Source organism: Ovis canadensis, chromosome 6 (genome assembly GCF_042477335.2).
Source record: "Ovis canadensis isolate MfBH-ARS-UI-01 breed Bighorn chromosome 6, ARS-UI_OviCan_v2, whole genome shotgun sequence".
In the NCBI taxonomy this organism is placed as follows: domain Eukaryota; kingdom Metazoa; phylum Chordata; class Mammalia; order Artiodactyla; family Bovidae; genus Ovis; species Ovis canadensis.
Window position 1 is genome coordinate 33,091,276 of NC_091250.1, and position 25,148 is coordinate 33,116,423.

The 25,148-nt window shown below is 41.7% G+C and overlaps 1 protein-coding gene across 11 annotated transcripts in view; it reads left to right on the forward strand.

Annotated features, from left to right (window-relative positions):
• The first annotated feature begins 1,642 nt into the window (after positions 1–1,642).
• LEF1 (lymphoid enhancer binding factor 1) overlaps positions 1,643–25,148 on the forward strand; it is a 122,522-nt gene continuing 99,016 nt past the window's right edge. For 6 of the 11 annotated variants that reach the window (XM_069592962.1, XM_069592960.1, XM_069592961.1 and 3 more), the window contains exons 1-3: positions 1,996–3,399; positions 5,757–5,823; positions 7,273–7,406. In XM_069592962.1, the coding sequence (XP_069449063.1) occupies positions 3,187–3,399; positions 5,757–5,823; positions 7,273–7,406 (414 nt within the window). In that variant the 5' untranslated portion in view covers positions 1,996–3,186. Of the gene's footprint in view, positions 3,400–3,984; positions 4,617–5,756; positions 5,824–7,272; positions 7,407–25,148 lie in introns of those variants that run through there. The other 5 variants (XM_069592958.1, XM_069592957.1, XM_069592966.1 and 2 more) reach the window with 5 other exon arrangements.

The following is a 25,148-nucleotide window of genomic DNA, read 5'->3' on the forward strand; positions in this document are numbered from 1 at the left end:
GTTTTCCCATATTTGTTTTAGAACAGAGGGTATGTGTGCTCAGTCGCTAAGTCGTGTCTGACTCTGAGACCCCATTGACTGTAGCCCTCCAGGCTCCTCTGTCCATGGGATTTCCCAGGCAAGAATACTGGAGTGGGTTGCCATTTCCTTCTCCAAAACAGAGGAAATAAATGTCTGACATTACACTCACTGGTGCCTAATGAAGTTGCATAATGCTACCAACCAAAAAGTAAAATTGGGTTTCCCCCCATCTTTTTAGTGTTGCCTTACACATTGTAGAAAATCATTTCTCTAAGGCATAGCATTCTCACCTATTTGCAGAGGATTTAATGCTTTACTCTCTCTGGCTCCCAGCACCAGCCCTTTAATGTAACCCTAACCTGAGACACAAGGACTGGGACACTACTGAGCGACTGAACTGAATTGAACTGAGCCTGAGACAAATTTTCCGTGTGACTAGTGGCCATGCTCTATGAGACAAACTGAATGCTTTAAATGATAGTTTTAAAAATTGCTTCCTAGTGAGTTCCCGTCTCAAGTAATTACCAATAAGCGATATTTTGAGTGCTCACTTAGAGCATTGTTAATGTCTTTACTCATAGGATGTCTAGCAGCATGCAATTTCTTCCTTACACAAAAGAAGAGGGATCTTTACATGGCTATTCCTATATAACAGAGCTAAAGTCTGATTCTGTAATGTTTTCCCCATTTTCAATTTAAGGGAGATGGAGACACATTTCTTCCTGTCTCTTGTTTACTGTTCTGAGGTTTTACAGATGGCTACTGTATTGGGTATAATAATTTTGCCTGGATTTTTAACTGAGGGAGTTTGAGAGCCAAGGAACAAAATGTGATGTGTTTTCAAACTTCAGCTTCGTTTATACTGTAACTTTCACAAAGCATCTCCTTAAAAGTCCTGTCCGTGTACAAAATGCATCAAAGAGACGGTGGAGGCTGGGAAATTTTTGAGGTTGAATTTGGATTTGCATCTTCAAGGGTCTCTTTGAGCCCGAAGTCTGAGGTGCCAGAGACTGCCCTGTCCTCCCTCCTACCAGCTTCACTCTCCTGGGTCCTTTTGCCTCCCCCCGCCCCACACTTGGGTGGTTTTTTTGGTTCTTTATGAGGTTCCCACACATTGTGGCATGTATCTTGGAAAATACACGAGCGACCTAGTGTAACTGTGTGTGAGCATCCTATGGTGAGGATGTAATGAAAAAGATCTTGCTTAAAAAGCGATAATTAAGATTCAGTCTTCGGTTTTTTCTCCCTCCTCTTTTTCTCGTTAAGTCTGGAGGTTTTATTTTTGTTAGCATGTGTTCCCTTGTCCTTTTACATGTATTTAGGAAAGCCACAACTCTCTTTCTTGTTCTTCTTGCTTCCGTTCTCTCTTATTAGTTGAGCAATGTGTTGTTTCCCCTTTTCCTTCTCTGTGTCCCCGATTCCCGCCTCATCCCCTCTGTCAGAGCATCTATCAATGTGGTGTCGATCACAGCTGCGGCGGCTTCTCTTTCATCTTCTTCCCACTGCCAGAGCAAGGGAGGGAGAGGGAGAGGCGGAAAAGAGGTGGGGGAAGAGACTGGCGGAGGAAGGAGGGGGGTGGGTGGGAAGGGAACAAGAGAAGAGACACTTAGATGATGAAGTTAAACCGCTGGGGCAGAGTTTCTTGTCAATTTCATGCGGGCAAAGCGTGCCTCTCGTGGGTTACAAGAAACGCCGGGTCCTTCCATCCCTAGCCAAGTTGCCTGAATCTTCTCCCTAGGCGCGCGCGCACGCACGCACGCACGGACGCACACACACACACACACACACACACACAAACACACCCCCCCCAAACCTAGGACTCGTCCTACAGGCTCTGGGAAAAGAAAAAAAAAAGTCCTCAATCACCACCTCCTTCTCGCCGGCCCCCTCCCCCCCACCTCAGCGGGCAGCCAAGGAGAGCTGGAGGCGGGGGAGGGGAAGGGGAGGAGAAGCGACGCAAGTGGGCAGCTTTTCAGCGCCGGCGAGGCGCGGGAGGAGGAGAGGCGGCGGGGAGGCGCAGCCGCTCACCTGCGGGGCAGGGCGCGGAGGAGGGACCAGGCTGCGCGCTCTGCGGCGAAGAAGCTGGGACGCATCCGCAGCCCCGCACGCGGCTAAGCTCCGGGCGTCTCCCACCCCCCGGCCGGGCGAACCGGAGGGGTACAGCTCTTTGACAAGCGGCCCGGCGGAGGCGTGGAGAGCAGCGAGCAAAAGAGCGAGCGAGCCAGACTGAAGAAACTCGAGCCGGGAACAAAGAGGAGTCGGGTTGTGTGTGTGTGAGTGTGTGTGTGCCGGCTCCAGCTCCCGGCAGAATCTTTTGGGTCCGAGGTCCCTGCTGTGACGCCCGGAGACCCAGTAGTGCCCTCCACTGCCGACTCCCTGCGCTCGCCGGCACAAACTTTATTCTTGGCAAACTTCTTCTCTTTCTCTTCCCCTCCTCCTCCGCCCCCCACCTTCTCCTCTGGCAGATTGAATGCGCCTGGAGAAGGAAAACCGAAGCGAAAGGGAAGGAAATAAGAAGCTTTGAAACGGACATCTCCAACCCGGGTGGCTTTTTTTTTTTTTTTAATCTTCCAGGAAGTGGACATTTCATTATCTTCTGATTCTGCTTACACCGTCTCTACTGGGGTAAACGGGGCCGTTTTGCCCAGCTCGCTCCTTTTCTCGGGAAACAAAACTCCTGGATCGTCATCCAGGGAAGCTAAGGTGGAGAGATCTGCGAAGAGTAGCACCGACAGACCCTCCCGTGCACTTTGGAGAGTCGAATCTCCTCCAGAACCGGCGTCCTCCGCGCGCAGACCCCGGAGACACCGGGGGCGTGGGGCGGCCGCCCTGGCAGCCTAGCCTAGCGCGCGGCACAGACGCCCCCAGAGGCGCCGGCCGCCGCGGTCCTCGCCGCCCTGTGCTGCTCGGCCTCGGGGACGGGCGCCGGCATCGGTCTCCGCCGAGTGGGAAGGCGCGGGCGGCCACCGGGGCTCGGGTGCCGCTGCAGCAGCTCCGGCTGCGGGCTGCCAGCCCGGCGCTCTCCAGCCCGGCTTCCGCCCGCTCTACTCCCTGACGCATCCTTCCAATTCTCCTTTTCCTCTCCCCCTTTTCGTTGATCCCTTCTCTTTTCTGCTGTTGCCTGGGGTGCTCCCCCCGCGGAGCGGAGATTATACAGTGGTCGGGATGCCCCAACTCTCCGGGGCAGGCGGCGGCGGTGGGGGGGACCCGGAACTCTGCGCCACGGACGAGATGATCCCCTTCAAGGACGAGGGCGATCCTCAGAAGGAGAAGATCTTCGCCGAGATCAGTCACCCTGAAGAGGAAGGTGACTTAGCCGACATCAAGTCTTCCTTGGTTAACGAATCCGAAATCATCCCGGCGAGCAACGGACACGAGGTGAGCTGGCCGCTGCCCTGTCCCTGAGAGGCGTGCCGGATCCCGGGAAAGAGCCGAGGGAGGAAGGGAGGGAAGGCGCCGGGCAGCCCGAGTCCCGGGTAGGTCTGCTGGGAGCGGGGTGGGGGGTGGCTGGGCTTCTGGTCAGCGTTCTTCCTGTGTGTGGGGTGGAGGGGTGTGCAGGGAAGCGTCCAAGTGTATCAGTTTTGGCGTTCGGTGACTAAACCGTTGGTTTGCGGCCAGGAGAACCTGCGCTTAACCCATTGACGTTTCGCCTTCGGCCTTTATGGTGGGGTTCAGGGGGTGCGGTGCATTAAGGCGAGGATGTCTGAACAGCGCTCCTGAGAAGTTCTTCCGTAGGACGGAAAACAAAGTGCACCCGCTATCTCTCGGTAGATGTCTGCAAAAGTGGGTACACCACCAAAGGCTTAGTTAGGTACAGACGAGCAGAGCCGCAGGGAGAGAGGAAGGGGTGGCGGGCCCAACTGCCGCCGAGCGGGGCTAGCGCGGGGCCCGCCCGCGGAGGGGGCGCGCGCCCGGGCGGCGGGGGCGGTGCGGAGCCGGGTCCTCGCGGCCGCCGGGCCAGCTGCCGGAGCCGCGGGCGCGCCGAGCTGAGCCGCCCCAGGAGGGCTCTCTCACTACCGGCTGGTTTTCCCCATCCATCGCCACTTAAAGGGGAAAAAAAGCAAGCTTAAGTTTGGGCCCGAATCAGGCCTTAAATCTATGCAGAAGAAGGGCGAGTCAGAGAGGCAGCGGAAGCCAGGGCACCCACTCAGGGGAGGGTGGAAAGCGCTTATCAGATCTCTTGGCCCGCTGCGGGCGATAGCGTTGGTAACCCGAGTAGAGTAAATAGAGACACGTGGGTGCTGGCGAGAGCAAGCCTCGAGCGGGACCTCGCGGAAGGGCTATTTCAGGCCTCGCGGAGAGCTTCAGAGGTGGGGGAGGCGGATGGACCCTGATACCGGACACTCCACTGGCCACCGTTGTTCAACAACTGGGAGACGCTTTGGAGGAAATCCGGTAGAAAAGTCCTGACACTAAAATGGTTTCACCAACGCTTTTTCCCTCCAAAGAAATTTGGAGGGTATATTCTTTTTCCTTAAATGGCATCCTTCCGCCCCCAAAAAGAAAGCCTGTGGTTTTGGGGGCGGAGACATTTTGTGTTTTAAACAGCAAGTTTAAGAGCACCTCAGAATTACCTTCTTTATCCAATGGCAGGGGTGAGTAACGCGTTTTGGAAGGCCCAGGGCCTGGTTCCTGAGGAAAACATTGGGATGTTCTCTCTACCCTGAATCTTTCATCTCAACATACCAACTTAAGGGGGAAACTGGGGTTGCCCAGAGCATACCTAACTACATTTAAAAGATTTGTGACTGTGTATTGGGCGGGGAGAGGAGGTCACTGGGAGGACACATGTCCAAGGAACCAAATAGCCTCTGAAACACTTGAGGCCAAACTCATATTTGTAGAACAGCCTTTTCAAATTTCTGCCCGTTTTCCTTGCCCTTCCTTTTTCTATAAATAAATCTGCCACCCACTTCACATTTTCTACGTGTTTTTGCGTTGGGGAGAAGGGCGCTGCGTTTGAAGCCCCAGAACTCAGGTATCTGTTCATTTTTGCTGGTGATAAGTGGGCATGGGGCAAACCCAAGGAAGATGGTGAAGGGGTAATACCACCGATTTGCACGTGGTTGAGTCTGGGTGGATGGTGGTTACCAGAGCTGGTATTAGCTGGGCTACCTTTTAGATGTCTGTAGCTCGACTCTCAAGTTTTCCTCCTTTAACCACAGAATAGTTCACTTTTCTCTTGTGAGCTCACACTGACAGCCATGGGGTAGCTTAGGAGCAGTGGAGCTCCTGCTGTGATTGGTTTGGGACAGTTGCCTAAGACCCCCGGCTTGTGAGTCATGGGCTTGTTTTTATTTAAAATGTCATTTTCAGTTGCAAGATGATATTTCAGCCTGCTTTTAATCAGCTCTGACTGAAGTAAATAGTGGTTGAAGAAGCTATCGAAGTGAACAAGCCCCGCCACTCAAATTCCTATCATGTTAGGTGTCCAAGCAGTCTTGATGTGTTTTAGTAAACGGTGGTCAGAACAGCGTGTGGATTGTTGACAAGTTCGTTTCAGTTATTATTGTCATTTGTAGTTTCTAGTACTGTAGAGGTAGTTTTCAGGAACACACTGAAAAGGTTTCCCAGGACTCAGTCCGAGCCTGCCCTCTTAGATCAGTAAAGCAGGTAGACTGAGTTGCATCTAATCCCCCTCTTTTGAGTTACCAGTGGATATGCGCTTGTATCATCATTGTCACAAACTCTAAAGCAATTTTCTTTCTTTTGGGGGTGGGGATTTGTGCTGGTAGGTGGCCAGACAAGCACAAACCTCTCAGGAGTCGTACCATGACAAGGCCAGAGAACATCCTGATGATGGTAAGATATTAATTCTACTTCTCCCAACTTTATTATTTAACATGTACAATTTGTGAATATTGGTACATTTTGCTATTTTTATTTGCATCCAAGAAACTCAAAGCAGATTTAATAAGATTGTGCCCATTTTTTGAGCAAAATGGTAAAGAAAACCCAGAAAACTTATTGCTTACCTCTAATACATATTTCCATAATTATAAAACTGAATGAGTTAAGGGCCTTTGAATTTCCTTTGGCTTCCAGATTCTTTATGGAAGAGAAATGTCTGTAATGAGTATTTTTCTTTTCCTCATTTTCCCTAATATTCGAATTGTCATAGATCTTTAGTATTTTTTTTTCATGCATTTTTACAAAGAGTGACAGTCTATACCGATTTATTTTCCAACAGGAATAGTTTCAAGTGGGCCTTCATTTGTTTGCTGTTTCTTGTTTTAGTGAGAAGGCAGGCACTATATGCGCAGACTAAATATAACTCAATAAAGAATAATCTAATATGTGAAAATATAACACTTCAATCTTAAAGTTAAGAACAAGGCATATGAAACATGATGGATTTTCTCCCTATTTCTGATGCTTGCTCAAAACTGTAAAAATCCTGTATTTTTTTTTTGAGACTTAAGGAGAACTCCTTGTGACTTTTAAAAGAATCTGTGATCTATAGGGTTCCCTTGTCGAACAGCCTGCATTTCTGTTCTCCTTTAATTACTTACAATTGGCCTGACCAGAATGAAGGGTTCGCACATACATGTCAGCCAGGGGAAGAAAGGAAGAGAACTATAATATCAAGCTTCCTTCTGAGCTACAAAGTAGATACACAGATAAAAGGGGAGAAATGTATACACTGAACACACACACGCAAACACACTTTTCTTTGGCAGTGTAATATAAATGTAGCACATAAAATGAAGTCTCCTGGGGTTAACCCTTCATAAATTTGGGTAGTTGCCCATATGCTAGACACAACTTGCTCCATCAGTAAAATCTAGAAATTTTCCAGAAATCCAGAAGTACAGGTAGAATTTTTGAGTTTGCCTATAAAGTGGAGTGTAACTTTAAGTGTATAAATATATATGTGTGTGTATAGCTGAATAGTCTAGTGTATTTATATTATAGGTTTGTATGCCTTTTTTCATGTGTCTGTATTTCTTAGTCCAGTTTGTTAGTATTAGAGCAAATTAAGTTAGATGGATAACACTTATTTTGTAAAAACACCAGTCAGTAGTGGAAGTAAATTGAACCACATGTTTTTAAAACATCTGGTTCACTGCTAAGCCATTTAAGAGAGTAAATACTGTCAATATAAAATAGAGCATAATAACCCAGTTATAATATTTTGTAAACAAATCTTTTATGTAAAGTCTGTAGTAGAACGATTAACTTTTCAATGAAAAAATACAGTGCTATAAAAGGAAGTCAAAGCATTATTGATTGTTCTTTGCCTTCTCTTAGGAAAGCATCCAGATGGAGGTCTCTACAGTAAGGGACCCTCTTATTCGAGTTATTCTGGATACATAATGATGCCAAATATGAATAATGACCCATACATGTCAAATGGATCTCTTTCGCCACCCATCCCAAGAACAGTGAGTAACATGCTGATGTTGCAAATTATTTTCAGAAGTGCTAATTAATTTGTATTTTTGACAAAATGTTTGTTTTTTAACAAAACAAATGCTCTCATTATATATGACCAGTTGTTGCTAAATAAGACATGCTATAAGGAATGACTGCCTTAAAATGGTGCTACTTTTTGATATTTTGACTTTTGGATATTAGCTTTTGGTTTATTGGTTAAGATGAATAAAAAAAACAGATCATGAACTATCATGATGTCAAGTGAATTTAAATCAACAAACTCATGATTTTATGAGTATTATGCTTTCTACTCTGATGAGAGAGAGAAATTGATTTAATCTTACAATTAACTAAGTAGTCTATGGCTTTCACTGCCGGTAAGCTATGTAGAATCAGAATTCCTTTGGCTCACTTGGAACTGAACATTGGGAATGTTACTTCAGCTTTTAAAACAGTGTCTCATTTTATTGTGTAAATCAGTTTAGGTGTAGGGGAGCAATGAACTATTTTTACTTTATTGTCAGTTGCTAAGAAGTATAGCTTGAAAATAACTCTTAATGAAAAAAATTTTTTTAAGTGGTGGCTCAGTTAACTTTTAAGTTCTAAAAATGTAGAGGCATTATAACGGCCTTATACATTATGGTTAACATGGAAACCTCAATGTATATAGTCAGAAGATATCCAAAGGATAACTTGTTTAGTACGTGAATGTGAAATGGAGTTTTCCCTGAGGTTCATCTGTTTGGAGGTAGTGGTAGATTTTTGCTGATCCATCAATATATTTACCTTCTTTCTGGGCCTCACTCCCCCTGTGCCACCCAAACCCCAGTGCAAAACGTATTTGTTTGGGTTTTGGGGATGATGTTTCAGTCTAACTGGCCCTCCTGCGAGTCAAATCTAGGATCATAAAATGGAACCTGTATCTTTGCCCTATTAGCCCAGTGCTTTCACCAAGTGAAAAGAAAAAAAATCAGTGGAAGGCATCTAGGGCAAGTACTGTCACTGATATCTCAGTGGACAGAATCTGGGAACCATGAGATACTCCAAAGTAGAAAAGAGAAATATTTCCTAATCAGTCATGAACAAATAAAGAGTATTTGTGGTTATCTTGATTATCTGTGGCCCTCAGCTGTTGAAGAGATCGATCTAGGAAATATGACCACTTTTTGGGGGGCACTGTGATTTAAAAGTTATTTTTTCCCATGAATTTCAAAAAGATATTTGACCTCTTTAAGTAGGGAATAAGAGTTTTCCAATTTTCACATAGAAGCTAAAATGGAGATCTAGGAAATCTTATGATGGTTGTTATAGGAAATAGTGATTTCACATTTTATTTTAAAAGGCTTTTCAAATATTTAATGATAGAAATGTGTGTGTGGTACATATGAATCTCTTACCTAAAAAAAGTGAATACAGTTTTTAACATTTAGAGACCACCCAGATAAATGCGTCTGAGTTTTAAAATTTGTAGGAGACTTTGTTTCTGTTGAATTAGATATGCATGCATATCAGATAATTTAAAGTTGGGCTATTTTTTTCTTGTTGATGTTTTGAAGGGGTGGGGGAAGGAGACTATATTTTAGATAAGGAATAACTGAAGATTTTTGCTGAAGGCTTCTTAGAATATAACATATAATCTTTCCAACAAATCAAGCTATAGTCTCTGACTTGGTAACAATAGAAAATAGCCACTAAAATAATCTTACACTTTTAGGCTGTGAACACAGTTAATGCTTCATAAGTATTTGTGGAATTTGTTCTTCAGTTCAGCCAGTTCTTCTTTCAAGGCAATAATTTTTTTAAAGTCAATAGAATAAAAATCTATTGTTATTTATATTGTTATTGCCAAGAATATTGAAAATTAAGCTGCTCTTCCTCTTTAAACCAGCCTTTTCCCCTAGCCCCTCAGTATACTAATCATTTTAAATTGATAGAATGGAAAGTATTTATTGTTAGTGTATATATTAAAATTTTGAGGTCAGTGAATTGAACAGTCATTCATTGTTTAGGAAAGATTTGTGGCCAGAATAAATGTTGGTGGGGGTAGAGTGGAGGAAAGGGGTGTGGTTAGGAAACAGTTACCTTCCCCTCCTATCTGCTGCTTTGCTTTTATTCTGTTCCACTTTAGAACACTTTTATTTTAGGCATCTTTTCTTGCCAGTATTCTGCAGTTTGCCCAATTCCAGAAGCTTTGCAGTTTTAACCACGAGACTATGTTCAATTTTTCTCTTTTAGGGTCCAGCCGAAGTGGGTCGCAGTCTTTTGTTTTTAATATGTAACAGCTGTTTTTAATGCTAAGTCCCAAAGCACTTTAACCGGAAGGCAACCCCTCCTCTTCACCCCAACCACACTTCTGCCTCTTGCTCTTTAACTCTGTTCTTAGCAGGACTGAGTGTTTGTGCAGCGGACATCCACAGTAATAGGTTTGCATCCAGGGTGTCAGGAGCAGGGTGACCATTTGTGTTTGGACTTAGGGTGGGAGCGGTCCCTGTCAGCCCTGTGGCTTGGATTTGCATCACAAACAACCCCTTGTTTACTGTATCTGCTGCCCTCAGGTGTTAGGATTAGAAAAACATCTGGGGGATGGTGGTGAGGGAAAACCCAACTGCCCCTTGCCCACACAGAATCTTCTGTTTGCTTGTAACCTTAGATAATGCAGAGAATACCAGCCATGGCCAACTGGCACGCACAGGAGTGTTTCTGCTGGTAGCTTATTTTAACAATCCCGTATGCATTTGCTCTTTTTAAGACAAACACTGACATACATTTGCTCACACAGCCCTTACTCATTACCTAAATATAGAGTTACCTGCACAGGAGAACCACTTTTGCCATTCAAGCTTTTTTTCTCCCCATCTGAAGGAAAATTTTAATTGGCTAATTACATCCTTCCAGAACTGGAATTCTTAGAGGTGTGTCTATACTAGAAATCTTGTGAATGGGTGTCTCATAGAATTTGAAATAAGAATTCTTGTTCAGATAAATGAGGCGGGCCTAGCAAGAAAGCACCTATAATAATAACATGTTTGGTGTCAGTGTGAATTCTTAGAGCACAGTAAACCTTGGCTTGGGATGGTCATTTTCACTGAGTGTGAGAAGATGCGGTAGCCTCTTAAATATTTCAGAGCAAGGGCCCTGGAGAGTTTATTAAAAGCATACTCCCAAGACCTTCTTTCTGAGTCTCATTTATGAAAATCCTTGGAGGCCAATGGCGATGTCTTAAAAAGGACTACATAGTTGGTTGCCTCCTGTGCTGGGTCCTGGCCCTTGTGTGCCTGAAAGCTGTGAGACAGTGAGCTTGGCTGCCTTTACATAGTGAAAGTTCCCATTGGCCTCAGGCACTGTGGTTATTCGTCTTAGGTGTCAAACTTCCATTTGTCCCTCAAGCAACCCAAATGTTTAACACCTCTGAAGAGAAACGTCTCTGTTCTCTTCGGCTGCTCAGGGAAGGAACAGCAGCAGACTCAGTGCAGGAAGCGACAGCAGACGTTGCTGCTCGGCTCACACCAACCGCAGCAACACCTGGGCAGGAGTGTTGCTGACTGCGTCGTTGGCTTCTTTGTGATCTTTCTCAGGATGGATTTTCAGGTGGGAAAGGAAGATGTCTGTGTTTGAATTTCATCATCTTTTCTTATTTTTAGTAGATTTATTTTTCTTGTTTTTGCTCTCAAAATGCTTCAGGGTTCTTTTATAATTGTTTTGAGCAACTCACTTCTGTGGTATGGTTTTTACCTGGAGGGGGTCAACATTTTGACGTCTAATGAGCAGAATTATCCCTCTTAGAACTTTGTCTTAACCTGCCCCCACCAGCTTCCACCCACGTTTGTGTTTGCTTACAGTTAAAATTAGATTTTTGTCATCGTTCACATCTGGAATTAAGGAACTAAGTGAACATATCTGATCAGTAAGGCAGTGCTTACCCATCTGTCTCTCACACTACGGCATAGCTTTGAAAGCAGCCACCGAAACAGTCATCGATGGGAAGATAATGACTTACTAACTCCGTTCAGAGAGACTCTGGCTCATATTTTCAGCAGAATTGACACTTTCCTTGAGGAGCTATCTCATGTGACTTACTGATTAATGATTTAAAATTTCCTACTGTAAGTTGTCTACTTTTTGAAGCTAAGTACATGAAATTTTCCTCTTTACCTTAAGTTCAGGAGAAGTTAAATTTTAGAAAGTGTATTCTATCTCAGATTTGAATGCAATCTCAAGAGAATATGTGGGAAAGCTCCTCAGAGGCCCAGACTCTTCTGTTTGATTCATCTTAATTGTACGGCTACAAAGTAGGGAAAGGACCACAGTCAGAATAATTGGAAGTGATTGCCATTCCCCCTTCAGATAATTTAGGTATCTTATGACTGACTGGCATGCTAATTCAAGTGTCCCAGGTGCCATGCTGACATGACCTTTCAGGAGTTGATATTGCCTTGCATGACTGGTACGGCAGAAGTGTGATCCTTAGTCAGATAGGTTTTTTCGAAATGACCCTTGAAATTTCTTGTTCATTCATAAAGGCATGAGAACAACCCAGTTTCACTAAAACAAGACTGTTAAGCCAACTTGCAGAAAATCTTGCTCTTTGAAGTTCCCCTCCCCCTGCCCACATGCAGGTCCTCAACTTGGTCTCATCAATCCCATTATTTTGATCCATTTCTCTCTTGCAGACAGACTTGTGTAATTCTAACAGGAAAGAGTAAGGACCTAGTCAGGACCTCATAAATGGCTCTATCTGGACGTCAACTTGTTACCTCACATGTATTCTTCATAATATCAGCTGAGAAATTTTTTACAACTCTTTGAGTCTTGTTTTTAACTAATCCTGTTAGTTCTTTAGGCAGAACTGTTTTTGATGTATGTGACTGACATTTTTTTAAGCAATGGGATCATTCCATTCCTCTCTGACTCCCCTTGCTCCTTATTTGCATATTATAGATAGAATTTTATAAAACTGATTTCCCTTTGATTTCAAGATAAACTTGAAATTTAAAGAGAAAATATGCCAGCACTGTCCTTGTGCAAGCAGAAAAGCGCATATATTTGATTCCAAGGCAAAAGTAGAACTCAGCATTATGTAGGTGCTGCTGTTGTGGAACTGAATGTTTTTTTTAAAGAAGATACTCATTTCAAACTTGTATCTTAAATTTATCCTTAAGTGATCATGCCAGACCGATCCAGTCTGTAGAAAGCTAATATTGTAGCAATTGAGAGACTTGGTAATGCTTTGTACTGTCCCAGCAGGTTCTTACTCAATTATTTTTTTTAACTCTCAGCTTTATAACCAGACACACCCTCAGACACTTCGTTTAGGCCTTAATTCTTATGAGATTTTAGCTATATGTATTGTACCAGCCATTGGACTTTATTTAAATAATTTAAAAAACATATTTTAGATTGATGATCACTTTTTAAACATTAATTGTGGCCTTATGAAGTTCCTGTGGGAACTGTCGACTCTGCTATATGAGGGGTGGATAAAGGGAAGGTGCTATAATTTAAAAAGAGGAGTGGCTCTAGCACAGTTTTAATTTTCTGTTATTATTGTCAGCTTCTGTATGAAATAGTTACCAAAACTGTTAAAAGCTGACAGAACAAAGGTATTTTTATGTCTTAAAAAAAAAAAAAATCCTGAACATTTTTGCGATAAAGCCTATCCAACTGCAAATGATAATTGATCAGTTAATCAGAGATTACTGATGAACTTTGAGTTAGTTATGTGTTAGGAAAGCACAGAATAGACACTTCAGTAGATTGGCTGAATAAATAACATACTAGAAAATTTTCATGTATGGTTTTTGCATATGTCCAAAGGATCTGTCTTTATTCAACCAAATCCTATATGAAAATCTGAAGGTGTCTACTAAATAATCCTTAGTGTTTTATTATTGTACTTTTTTTGATTTGTTGCATCAGTGAAAAAAAAAAACCCATTTAAACCATGTCTTTAATGAAGAAGTCAGAGTCATTGCTTGCAGAATGTCAGGTTTCCGAGTAATAGCTGAAAACAGTCAGCTGGAGAGCTCCCTGCTAGAGTGAAAAAGAATGGGACTGGGTCCTCATTTGGGGACTGATCCCTGAGAAGTACTTATCTTTACTTAGGTCCTGGAAACCTAATTGAACAAGAAGAGATGATGTAAATGCTTTTTTTCAGAAGGGTACTTGAGACGGAAATGAAGTCATAATAAAAAGAAAACTATCTTCAATTATGTTGCAGTATCATATGGTTAATGCTTCTCAATTCATTTTATTCTTTCCCAGATAGAAAGGATATTTCTTTTCTCAGTAACAGGTGACGTATTTTGAGACACTAAAAAATTCTGCATGTGTTTTCTAAATATGTGTAGTAGCATCAGTACTGACTTTTCTAGACCAGTATGTGTTGTAAATTGATTATATCCTTTGGGAATACGGAGACCAAAATTTTTGAGTCTTTATTAGGTGGAGGTAGGCAGTCCCTTGTGAAGGCTGAGCTTGTGGAGGAGGGAAGTCCTGGGCAAGATGGCAATAGATTCGGGGTCTAGTCCCATGTCCATCACTCTCGATCACTCTCTGAGAGCCTTGGATCTCTGTCAGCCTCTGTTTCCTTGTTTATCATGAGGCATATTAATGTCTGGCTTGCTTACCTTATATGGTTGGTGTGCAATTCAGATGGCACAGACCCTGCGAAAGCACTCCGTTTTCTAGCACAAGTCTCATCCCAGTCTGGTAGGAATCCTGCCATAAAAGGTACTTGACTGTATTTAGGAAGCTCCTGAGAAAGGGGAGAACTTTTTGTTTCTTACAGGTCACCATGCTGACTTAGAATCTGGATGACTGGGTAGAGGCCTTACGATAACCTTAAGAAAATATCTGTGTAAATAAAAGTTTTGGGGAGACAGCTTTCTTCTCCTGGGCTCTTTTTTCTCTCCTAGTTGTTAGGAGAGCACCATTTCTTCTACTAAGGGAATGAGATGCATGAGTGAACAGATTTCTAAATTAAAGATTTGTTAAAATTCTTACATCCTTCTGTTATTTGGTATGAAATTGCCAGATGACTCTTAAGTCCTTGGATTGGGGTAATAATTGATTTTTATTTAGGAGACTTTTTTCCCTTAATCCTTTGAGAGCTGGGTTTCTTCTCCCCACTGCGAACAATCTATAGAGAACAGATTTAAGAACATCTTGTGAATGTAGAGGACGACAGGCGAGTTATTTTTCTTTCCCCTTGGAAATTTCTTCTGACTTAAGTCTTTCTTGCTTTCCTGGCACCTAAAAAAATCAGGTCCAAGGGGATAGGCTGGCCGGGCAGCAAGGAGAAATCAGTGCTTTTCTAGTCTCATTGGAAAATTCCAGCTTCCATCCTTTCAAGACTTTTCTTTTTCTCTCAGTAAAATTCAATGAATGTTAAATATATATATCAATGTAGAGTTAGCTTTCTCCAGTTTTAAACATTATATATTGTACCTTGTAATAATTATGAACACATAGCTTCTGGCACTGTAGTTCATATGACTTGGACCAAGGAAAAAACGTATTGTGATCTTACCTCAAGTGTGTCAAACTTTGTCTTAGACTCCAAAACTTAGAATTTTTTTTTTTTTTTAAGTCTGAAACAAACCCAGCAGTACCAAAGTAAAAATTTTTACCAGAGTGAAAAATGTTTACTGTTTACTATAACTGGGCTAACCAGCTAAATAGCTGACAGAGTTAGGAAAAGAATCTAGTCTCCAAGACGTTGCTTAAATTGGTTTTTACTCAGTTTTTTTTTGTATAAGTAAAAAGTTTAAAATTAAAACTCAAATTCTTTTGAAAGGGAGAACAACTAACTTTTTTTTTTAAGTATTCCCATGTGCCAGGTACTGAGCTAGGCAGTTTGCACAAATGAAAACTGTGGCTGGGTATAGTAATCTCCATGCTAAAGATAACAGCCCATCCTCAGGGGCAGTAGTAACCTGCTTCAGTTTAGTACGCAACCGAGTCATGGCTCTTCCCTTTTTAAGATCTGAAGACTTGTTAATTGTCATGTAAAATAACCAACCATTACTGCCTTTTGGAACATAAAACACTGATTAAATGAATCATATGTTGATTAAAATATAAAACCCAAAATTATTACTTTGAAGATTTTGTTGGCAGTTTCTTTTCAGTAATACTTAGCTATTTTTTATGAAAATAAAAAGAAAATACTTTCATTTAAAAAAGCAGTACACTAGAAAACTCAGATGACCAAAAGGAATAAAAATTATTAAATTCCTAGGATCCTGCTGTCAGAGATGGTTGTTAAAGCTCACCATGCAGCCTTTTAGACCACTTCCTGTGCACATTTAGAAATACATGTAAACATACATAAATATATATGTTATATACTCATGGCCATGGAAGCATAATATGCCATTTTTTTCCTGCTTGTTTTCCCACCAGTATACAGTGGATGTCTTTTTTACTCTTCTGTAATAACATTTTTAATGATGCCTGATGTATTGCCTCAGAGAAGGCAATGGCACCCTACTCCAGTACTCTTGCCTGGAAAATCCCATGGACGGAGGAGCCTGGTAGGCTGCAGTCCATGGGGTTGCAAAGAGTTGGACACGACCGAGCAACTACACTTTCACTTTTTACTTTCATGCATTGGAGCAGGAAATGGCAACCCACTCCAGTGTTCTTGCCTGGAGAATCCCAGGGGCGGGGGAGCCTGGTGGGCTTCCATTTATGGGGTCGCACAGAGTTGGACACGACTGAAGCGACTTAGCAGCAGCAGCAGCAATGTATTGCCTAATTTATTTATAATCAGTCTTTTGTTGGTAAGACATTTGGATAGTGTCACTTTTTTTTGCCTCTATCTTAAGCAACATCTGATGGAGTGCATATTTTCTAAGTATGTCTTTGCACACATTCTGTTTCTTTGAAATGAATTACTAGAAGTGGAATTGTAGAGTCAAAGGCAGTGCACCTTTTTAAGTGAGGGGCGGGGGTAACCCAACAATGCGATTTAACCCTCAAAAGTTTTGAAGTCAGTATTTAGAAGTATAATTAGATTACATTCACATTTGGTTATGGTTGATGTTTTGAGGCCTTCTTCCAGTCAAGAATCAGTCCAGCAGGAGACAAGGAGCTGGACAGATGGGGAGCAGAATATGAGCTTCATTATTAATCAGGCTGGATGGAGAAAGTGGCCTGAACCACAACACAAGTTTGGACTTGCTTTGACTTCCGCATGTTGAACACCACTAAGTCACAGCCCTCCCCAACAGGAGCAGGGAATTTACCTCCAGTGGAACTGGAGACAAGAACAAACTCATGTTGGGGGCAAGCTGGCCCCAAAAGAGAACAAAGGGTCAGTCTGTCCTTGCTCGGTTCTTCCTCCAAATCACCAGATATGAGTCGCCCTCCCTTGTGGAAAGTGAATGAGGGTGTGGGAGAGACAAAGGCTACAGCTGCTGCCGAGGAGAAGTTACTGCTCTATGCGCCAAGCTTGTGGAGGGGACAATGAGAGCGTGGTTATCCCCTGAGTCACGATCACTGACAGACCAATGCCCACGGCCAGTAGTGGTGAGATGCGTGCGTCCACGTGATGGGAGCTGCAGCAGAGCACTGCTTTTGGAGTCAGAAAGGTCTAGAGCTCGGTGTCTGCTGCTGACCTGTTACCAGAAGGTCTAGATCGAGGTGTCTGCTGCTTACTCTCTGAACCTTGGTTTCTTAACCTGTAGCATAGACTGCCACTTCTTCGACTGATACTGACAAAGGTACAATATAGGGTACTCTGCATTAGTAATAGTGTTTATGGAAGACAGGCCAACTGCATCCGAGTTTACTGGTGTTCTTATTAAAAAGGCACATATGTAGGCCCCCCTGCAAATGTCCTGAACCGCAGGCTGCAGGTGGGCCACGCGTGGGCACTTTAACCCAGGCACTTCAGCGATTCTTACCTAAAGTAAGGGTTAGAAAAATAATGACCAGGTAGACTTTCAGGAATTTAACTGAGGTTCCGATATCCTGAGTGACTCGTGGCAGCAGTCAGGTGCTATGGCCCCAAAGCTCACTCTCCGCCACTCAGCCCTATCCCTCACGGAGACCCCTGGCACTCTGTTCCTGGAGACCTCCAGGGGTTTGTATCCTTCCTCCACCGACTGCAGAATGAAAGCCACACTCTTTTCAAAGCTTTCTGCAATCTGGGCTCATCTACCTTTCAAGCCTTGCCTCCTTACCCTGCAGCTTGCAGTTAAGCTACATTTCCACACCTGCCTCCTATCACTTTCCCAAATTCCAGTCTTCGGGTTGTTATAGCTTGCTCTCCCTGGAATGCCCTGTTTTTTCTTCCTGCTGGCTTAGTCTTGTTCATCCCTGAAGATCTGGGCTACATGGTATCTCCTCCAGGACGCTCCTCCTGATTTTACCACCAGGTAAGACTCTGCTCTCTCCTGGCGGGCTCCCACAGAACCTTCTTCATAACTGTTATCACTGCTTACAGTCGTCGTTGTCTGTGTCTGTCTGTCTCACTCACTGTCAGTTCCTTTAGACAGGGAGCTTCTCTTACTCATCTCTGTGTTCACAACCAGTTATACTACTTGGTAAAGAGCAAATTACTCCACAGATATTTGTGAAATATATAGAGCAAAGCTTTTTAAAATGTATTAATGTAGAGCAGTAACAGCAGATATCAACCTGTATTTAAATGGAGAGGCTTTAACAAAATACAGACTAATACAGAATCACATACCTGAAATTGAGCTCAGAAACGATCTGAACATGAAGTATATAGTCCATGGACTAGACATTAGCTGTTAGTTTTGAGTATTTAGTAAATGTCAGGACTAAGTGTTCTGAGCACTTAATGTATATTAGATGATTTAATCTTCACAGTAACCCTATGATATCCCAAATAGCCCTATTTTACAGATGAGGAGACTGAGGCATAGGGATCGAACAAGTGGTTAAAGGACCACTGTAAAACTAGACCAAGAAATGCTCGGTCAGATAAAGAAGGTAATTTGGCAGGATCACACAGCTAGTAAGTAGTGGTACCATGCTTGGACCAGACTTTGACCCTCACTGCAGAGTGCGTTGGAGAAGGAAATGGCAACCCACTCCAGTGTTCTTGGCTGGAGAATCCCAAGGACGGAGGAGCCTGGTGGACTTCGTCTGTGGGGTCGCACAGAGTTGGACACGACTGAAGCAACTTAGCAGCAGCAGCAGGATGCTTTCTGCAACTTCATCAGGAAGGTGTAAAAGATTTTTAACTTATTTGTTGTTCAGTAGCTCAGTTGTGTCCGACTCTATGTGACCCTGTGGACTGCAGCATGCCAGGCTTTCCTATCCTTCACCATCTCCCAGAGCTTGTTCAAACTCATGTCCATTTGCTCAGTGATGCCATTCAACCATCTCATCCTCTGTTGCCCCCTTCTCCTCCTGCCTTCTAGCTTTCCCAGCATCAGGACTTTTCCCATGAGTTGACTCTTCTATCATGTGGCCAAAGTATGGGAGCTTCAACATCAGTCCTTCCAATGAATATTCAGGGTTGATTTCCTTTAGGATTGAGTGGTTTGGTCTCCTTGCTGTCCAAGGGACTCTTCAACAGTCTTCTCCAGCACCACAGTTCGAAGGCATCAATTCTTTGGCACTCAGCCCTTTTTATTGTTCAGCTCTCACATTCTACATGACTACTGGAAAAACTCTAGCTTTCACTATACCGACCTTTGTAGGCAGAATAATGTCTCTTCTTTTTAATATGCTGTCTAAGTTTGTCATTGCTTTTTTTTCAAGGATCTTTTAATTCCATGGCGGCAGTCACCATCTGCAGTGATTTTGGAGCCCAGGAAAACAAAGTCTCTCATTGTTTCCATTGTTTCCCTATCTATTTGCCATGAAGTGATGGGGCTGGATGCCATGATCTTAGTTTTCTGAATGTTGAGTTTTAAGCCAGCTTTTTCATCTCCTCTTTCACCTTCATCAAGAGACTCTTTAATTCCTCTTCGCTTTCTACCATAAGGCTGGTGTCATCTGCATATATGAGGTTATTGATATTTCTCCTGGTAATCTTGATTCCTGCTTGTGCTTCATCCAGCCTGGCATTTTGCATGATGTACTCTGCATAAAAGTTACATAAGCGGGGTGGCAATATTCAGCCTTGACTACTCCTTTCCCAATTTTGATGTCCATTGTTCCATGTCAGATTCTAACTGTTGTTTCTTGGTTTGCATACAGGTTTCTCAGAAGGCAGGTATGATAGTCTGGTATTCCCATATCTTTAAGAATTTTCCACAGTTCATTGTGATCTACACAGTCAAAGGCTTTACAGTAGTCAGTGAAGCAGAAGTAGATGTTTTTCTGGAATTCTCTAGCTTTTTCTGTTATCAAGTGGATGTTGGCAATTTGATCTCTGGTTCCTCTGCATATTCTAAATCCAACTTGAACATCTGGAAGTTCTTGATTCATGTACTGTTGAAGTCTAGCTTGGAAAATTTTGAGCATTACCTTGCTAGCATGTGAAATGAGTTAATTGTGCAGTAGTTTGAGCATTCTTTGGCATTGCCCTTCTTTGGGATTGGAATGAAAACTGACCTTTCCCAGTCCTGTGGTCACTGATGAGTTTTCCAGATTTGCTGCATATTGAATGCAGCACTTTAACCTATAGAGGGTTTGTGAACAGAAAAAATGTATGAAATTATAAATGTCTTTAACATTATTTTTGGTAGTAATAACTATGGTGCTAGTAAAAAGTGCTCGTGTTTAAGGCAACAAGTTAGATGCAGTGAAGAGAGGGGAAACTGGAGGAGATACAAAACAGATGGAGAAAGTTCTGGCCTGATAATAGAGGGGCAGTGTTAGTGGAAACAATAAATTTAGAAAGAGGAGCAAGTTTTAGGACAGACATTCATGAGTTTGACTTAAGGACTATTCTATGTTTTTTTTTCTATGTTAAGAAAACAAAAAATTAACCCATATCTGCAACCCAGCATTTTACATTATGGACATCATTTTGGTCTATAATTTATCTAAGTCAGCCATGCCTCACAAGTATCACTTCACTTCCTCTAATGCTGCCTGAACCTTGTTTAGAAGCCTCTGTGTGATTATAAAAAATAGAAGTGCATACTGACCACAGGTGAGGGAGGAATAGTATTAATATACTACTGTATAATATCTAATGAATTCACTTTAACTGCATTTTTCTTATTAAATACTCACTATATCACTATGAAAGGAACACTACCAGTTTTCCCATCTTTTCATTCAAGATAGTGACACACACAGGTTACATTGTTTACTGCAGTCTCAGAGTTTAGTAAGTGGTAGAACTTGGATTCAAAGCCACAGACCCATTTTATAAACTCATTCCTCCCTCTAAAGAATAACCCTTAGTGTCAATAAATTACATTGAAGATTAGAAACATCTGTTATATTTGTGTTTTATTAAACACTGTAAGTGGTTCGGCTTAAGTAAGTTCTCAGAATACTTGAAAATTGTCTTCAGGTTTACTCAACACATAATCATGTAATTGTTCAATGTGTTCTTGAAAATTCCCAGGAAATATTTGTTTGTTGGGTGTATCAGCCACATTTTGATAAATGCTTAATTTTTATGGGAATTCCTATAACTTAATTCTAGGGCCCCAGTGTCTGCAAATCGTAAGGACTCAATAGAGTAATCAAATAGCAGTGTGTGGCCAGAGGTTTTTGTCATTTTTGGAATCTCCTTGGCGAATGATGTTGCCACCTTATTCCATAAGAACTGAGTAGTATTGGCAAAAATCTGCTGCCAGAGTGTTCTTTGCACAATAAGCAATTAAAATGTGGTAGGTGCTTTGTTTCTAGGAGCTGTTTGTAGTGATTTTTGTGGTATCACGATATTAGGTTAAGTAAGAGAAATTAGCTTAGAATTAACTGGAATTGTGATCATTCCTGAGAAGTTACAACAGTGGGTTTCCTTTAAAAAAAAAATCTTTTTTTTTGGCAAGAAGATAATTATTAGAAACAATCTTCTTTCTCTCAAAAGGAAATGTCTTTGTTGTTGTTTTAAGGTAATATATATATTTTTAAAGTTAGGGGAAAATTCATTAAAGAACAGAAAAAAAAATGCAAGTGCCTTCTGTCACTCATATAATGGTTTCATTTATGTTTTTCTTAAAATTTTCTTTCTCCAACTCTATGTATAATACAAGTTTTTTTTATAAGAGGGCTCATAAGGTCACTGTTAAAATTTTTCATCAAAAATATGTTGTTGCTCATCTTCCCATATGAATGAGTAAGATCTATATCATCATCTGTTGCCGCGACTGGATACTACCGAGTTATAAGTTTATCGATTTTATCCTCAATTATGGGTGCTCTTTGTTTTTCTTATTTTGAACAATGCTAAAATAAAACCTTGTTAAAAATACATATTTATAATCTATTTTTATAAGTTATACAGAATTAAATAGATTATAGAAATAAGCCTTTTTAAATAGACTTGAGGTAAATGTGTTTTTGCGTATTTATGTTTATCTGAATCACTGGATCATAACTTTCTTGATTTATGTGAGCTTTTTATGTATAAATATATATATGGCTCAGCAGATAAAGAATCTGCCTGCAGTGCAGGAGACAGAGGAGACATGGATTCAGCTCCCTGGGTCAAGAAGATCCCCTGGAGAAGGAAATGGTGACCGCTCCATTATTCTTGTCTGAAAAATCCCATGGACAGAGAAGTTTGGTGGGCTATAGGCCAGGGGGTCACAGAAAGTCAGACGTAACTCAGCAAATAACACATGTTTATATATAAAGCATATTAACCATTTTGATAACAAGAAAATGCTTTCCAGCATTAGCTTGGCTCATTTCGTGTAATTTATTTCAGAAGAAAGACCCTCTTTGGACTCTTGTAGGATGGTACAGTAACCAGAGAAAACATTTTATTTCCTTTCACTATCAGAAGTGACCTGTCGTAGCAGTCTCTGAATTAGCCTTCAAGTCTAGGGTTAAGCGAGTTTCCTGGTAGAATGAAGACAAACACCAAAGAATGTTTATTTGAGGAATGATTTCTCATTCATCTTGTAAATATTCACTGAAGGTGCTTACTTTGAAAGTCGCTGTGCTGAGCCCATTGTTAGTATATGACAGCAGTTCCTGAAGACAGTATTCGTATGTGCCAGCCTTTCTCGACCTGCTTTCAGTTCAGTATGGACCATCAGAAATATGATAGAGAGTATTTGATTTACTTGTTTTAAAATGGCTATGGAGATAGTTCTATTTGGGTTGGGCCAGGAAAGTTGCTTTAATAAATACTTTTTTAAATTAAAAGGTTATGCATAGTAAGTAATCTAAGACTTACTTAAGAAAGCAATAATTTATAGAGCATTTTGTTTTATTTATTTTTAATGTAAAATAAGTTCGTACAGCCATCATAAAGCATTTTAAATTGGCAAGTTTATCAACATGGCTGCCAAGTTAACTGATGGTTGGCAAGAACCAAGGCTAGGAGTCAGACCTCCTCTGTGCAGTTGTTGGTAGTGTGTCTCTGTTTCATTAGCACCATCACCAGGAACCTTTACATTTACTCTGTGTACTCTCTAACCACATTTTAAAGAGTTATTTTCAGACTTGACCACGATTAGAACTAGGGAAACAGGCTCTCAGGAAGGTAGACAAGTTTACCTTTGGTTATATCACGTAGGGCTCAGAACACATGCCCTGGGTCTCGAATGCCTGAACCCAAACCCAGGATCAGCTCCTTGCCGGCTGTCCAGTTACCTCTCTGTCTCTGTCTCTTTACTCACAGTTTGAAGATTTTCCTAATAGTTGGAAACACAGCAGGAAACTATTGCTTTGGAAATGGTGTTACTTAGTTATCACATATATTAAATATTTGGTCAAGGTCCATGGCAGGGAATCTACCTGCTAGGAATAGGTATCAGGATAGACCTGTGAATTAAAGGCCTGGGGATGTTTGTTTTCATGTCTTCCATACTATTTATTAAATAATTCTAAACTAAAATAATTCTAAACTAAAACCACATTTAAATAATGTAAAATCTTATTAACTAGATTTTTGAGGCAGTCTCATGTATCTAATTGGGGAAATTAGTAAATTTTTCAAAAGGAAATGTTTCCTCCCAAGATGGAAAGAACAAGAAAAATGTGAGATTTAGCCTACAGCTGAGAAACTGGTTCATAATTCAGGGACATGTGAGGTGTATATGTAATGTTTATTGGTTGTCTGAATAGTTTCTGAATAAATTCAGTAACGTATATGCAATGAGAAATTTGAAAATAGTTGGCTACTTGTGGAAAAATAAATTTTAAAAGGCTTTTAATTTTTTCTTTAAGTTCTGTTGCTAATTTCATGGGAACTGGGTGGGGGTAGTATTGACAAGAAGTTAGGCGAGGCATTTACTGGCTATTGGTCTCTGAAGGAGCTCCTAACATTTTCGAGTCTTGGTTTTCTTGTCTAGAAGTGGTAACAAGTGGGGATGGCATGGACCGAGCGAGGCACAGTCACATCCATGTGCTTACTTTGTCTGAAAGCCCCTGTGCTTCTGGGTGCCAGACCCCTGAGCTGTATCATATTCGCATCTCTCTCTTGCACTGCTTTATCAATATTGATAGCATCAGAACCAACACCAGTGCTTTGGCAAAGGAGTTTTCCTGTTCTAGGAGTACAGGAAGGTCTGATGGTATGAGAACTGGAGAAAATTGACCCAGTACTGCTTTTGCCTGGCTCTGGGAAGGCATCCTGTTGTCCATTAGTAAGTTCTGGGAGCACCCCCAGTGCAGACTAACCATACAAATGAGATCTGGGCATCTAATTTGGATAGTTCCATGCAGTTGAGTTGCTGATTGTTAAAGGTCTGCCTTCAGGGAACCAACTCATACCTCTTCTGCTTTTCCTTTTCTCACAGCCCAATATATTCCTAGAATTCCTTGCCCACAGTTATCACCCAGACACTGCACTTCATAAGCAAGCATTTTGTCATTTTAAAGTCACAGGGTAGCCCTGTGGACAAGGATTAAGCCACACAGCACTTTGACGCAGGGAAAACATGTCTGGGAGGGTTTTAGCCTCTACCTTTTTTTTTTTTTTTTTTTAATTGGAGAGGAGGAATTTACTCATGTGTTTAGTATTTATTCAATGATTATTTATCCCAAATAGCTTTACTGAGATGTAATTCCTGTGCAGTACAATTCAGCCATTTGAAGGGTACAGTTAATGGTTTTAACATATTCACAGATGTGTGTGATCACCACCACAGCCAGTTTTAGAGCATTCTCATCACCACGGAAAGTAACCCCACACCCTTCAGCTGTCACAACCCATCTCTCTCTTCCCTTACCCCACCACCCCAGGTCTGAGCAACTAGTTAATCTTATTTTTTTGTCTCAATAGATTTCTCTGTTTGGGACATTTTATAAGAATGGAATCGTAATAGGCAGCCCTTTGTCACTTGCTCCTTTGACTTAGCAGAGTATTTTTAAGGTTCATTCATGTTGTAGCCTGTTATCACATTCCTTTTACCCTCTGGCTTTTCATGGCTGAATCTCCCCTTACAGAGGTTGGATACTCTCCCTGACACAGGTATGAGCGTCGGTACAGAGAGAAGATGGGTTAGGTTAGTCTGTCTGGGGAAGGGGGAAAGGTAAAATCAGTTGATATGACAGATATATATAAATGTAATATATATAAATATAAATCAGATACTTATATATAAATCAGTGATGAGAGAATATTTTTGATTGCAGTTCCCAATCAGTTAAAACATTTGACCACTGTAATTATTTCTGAATTACATACA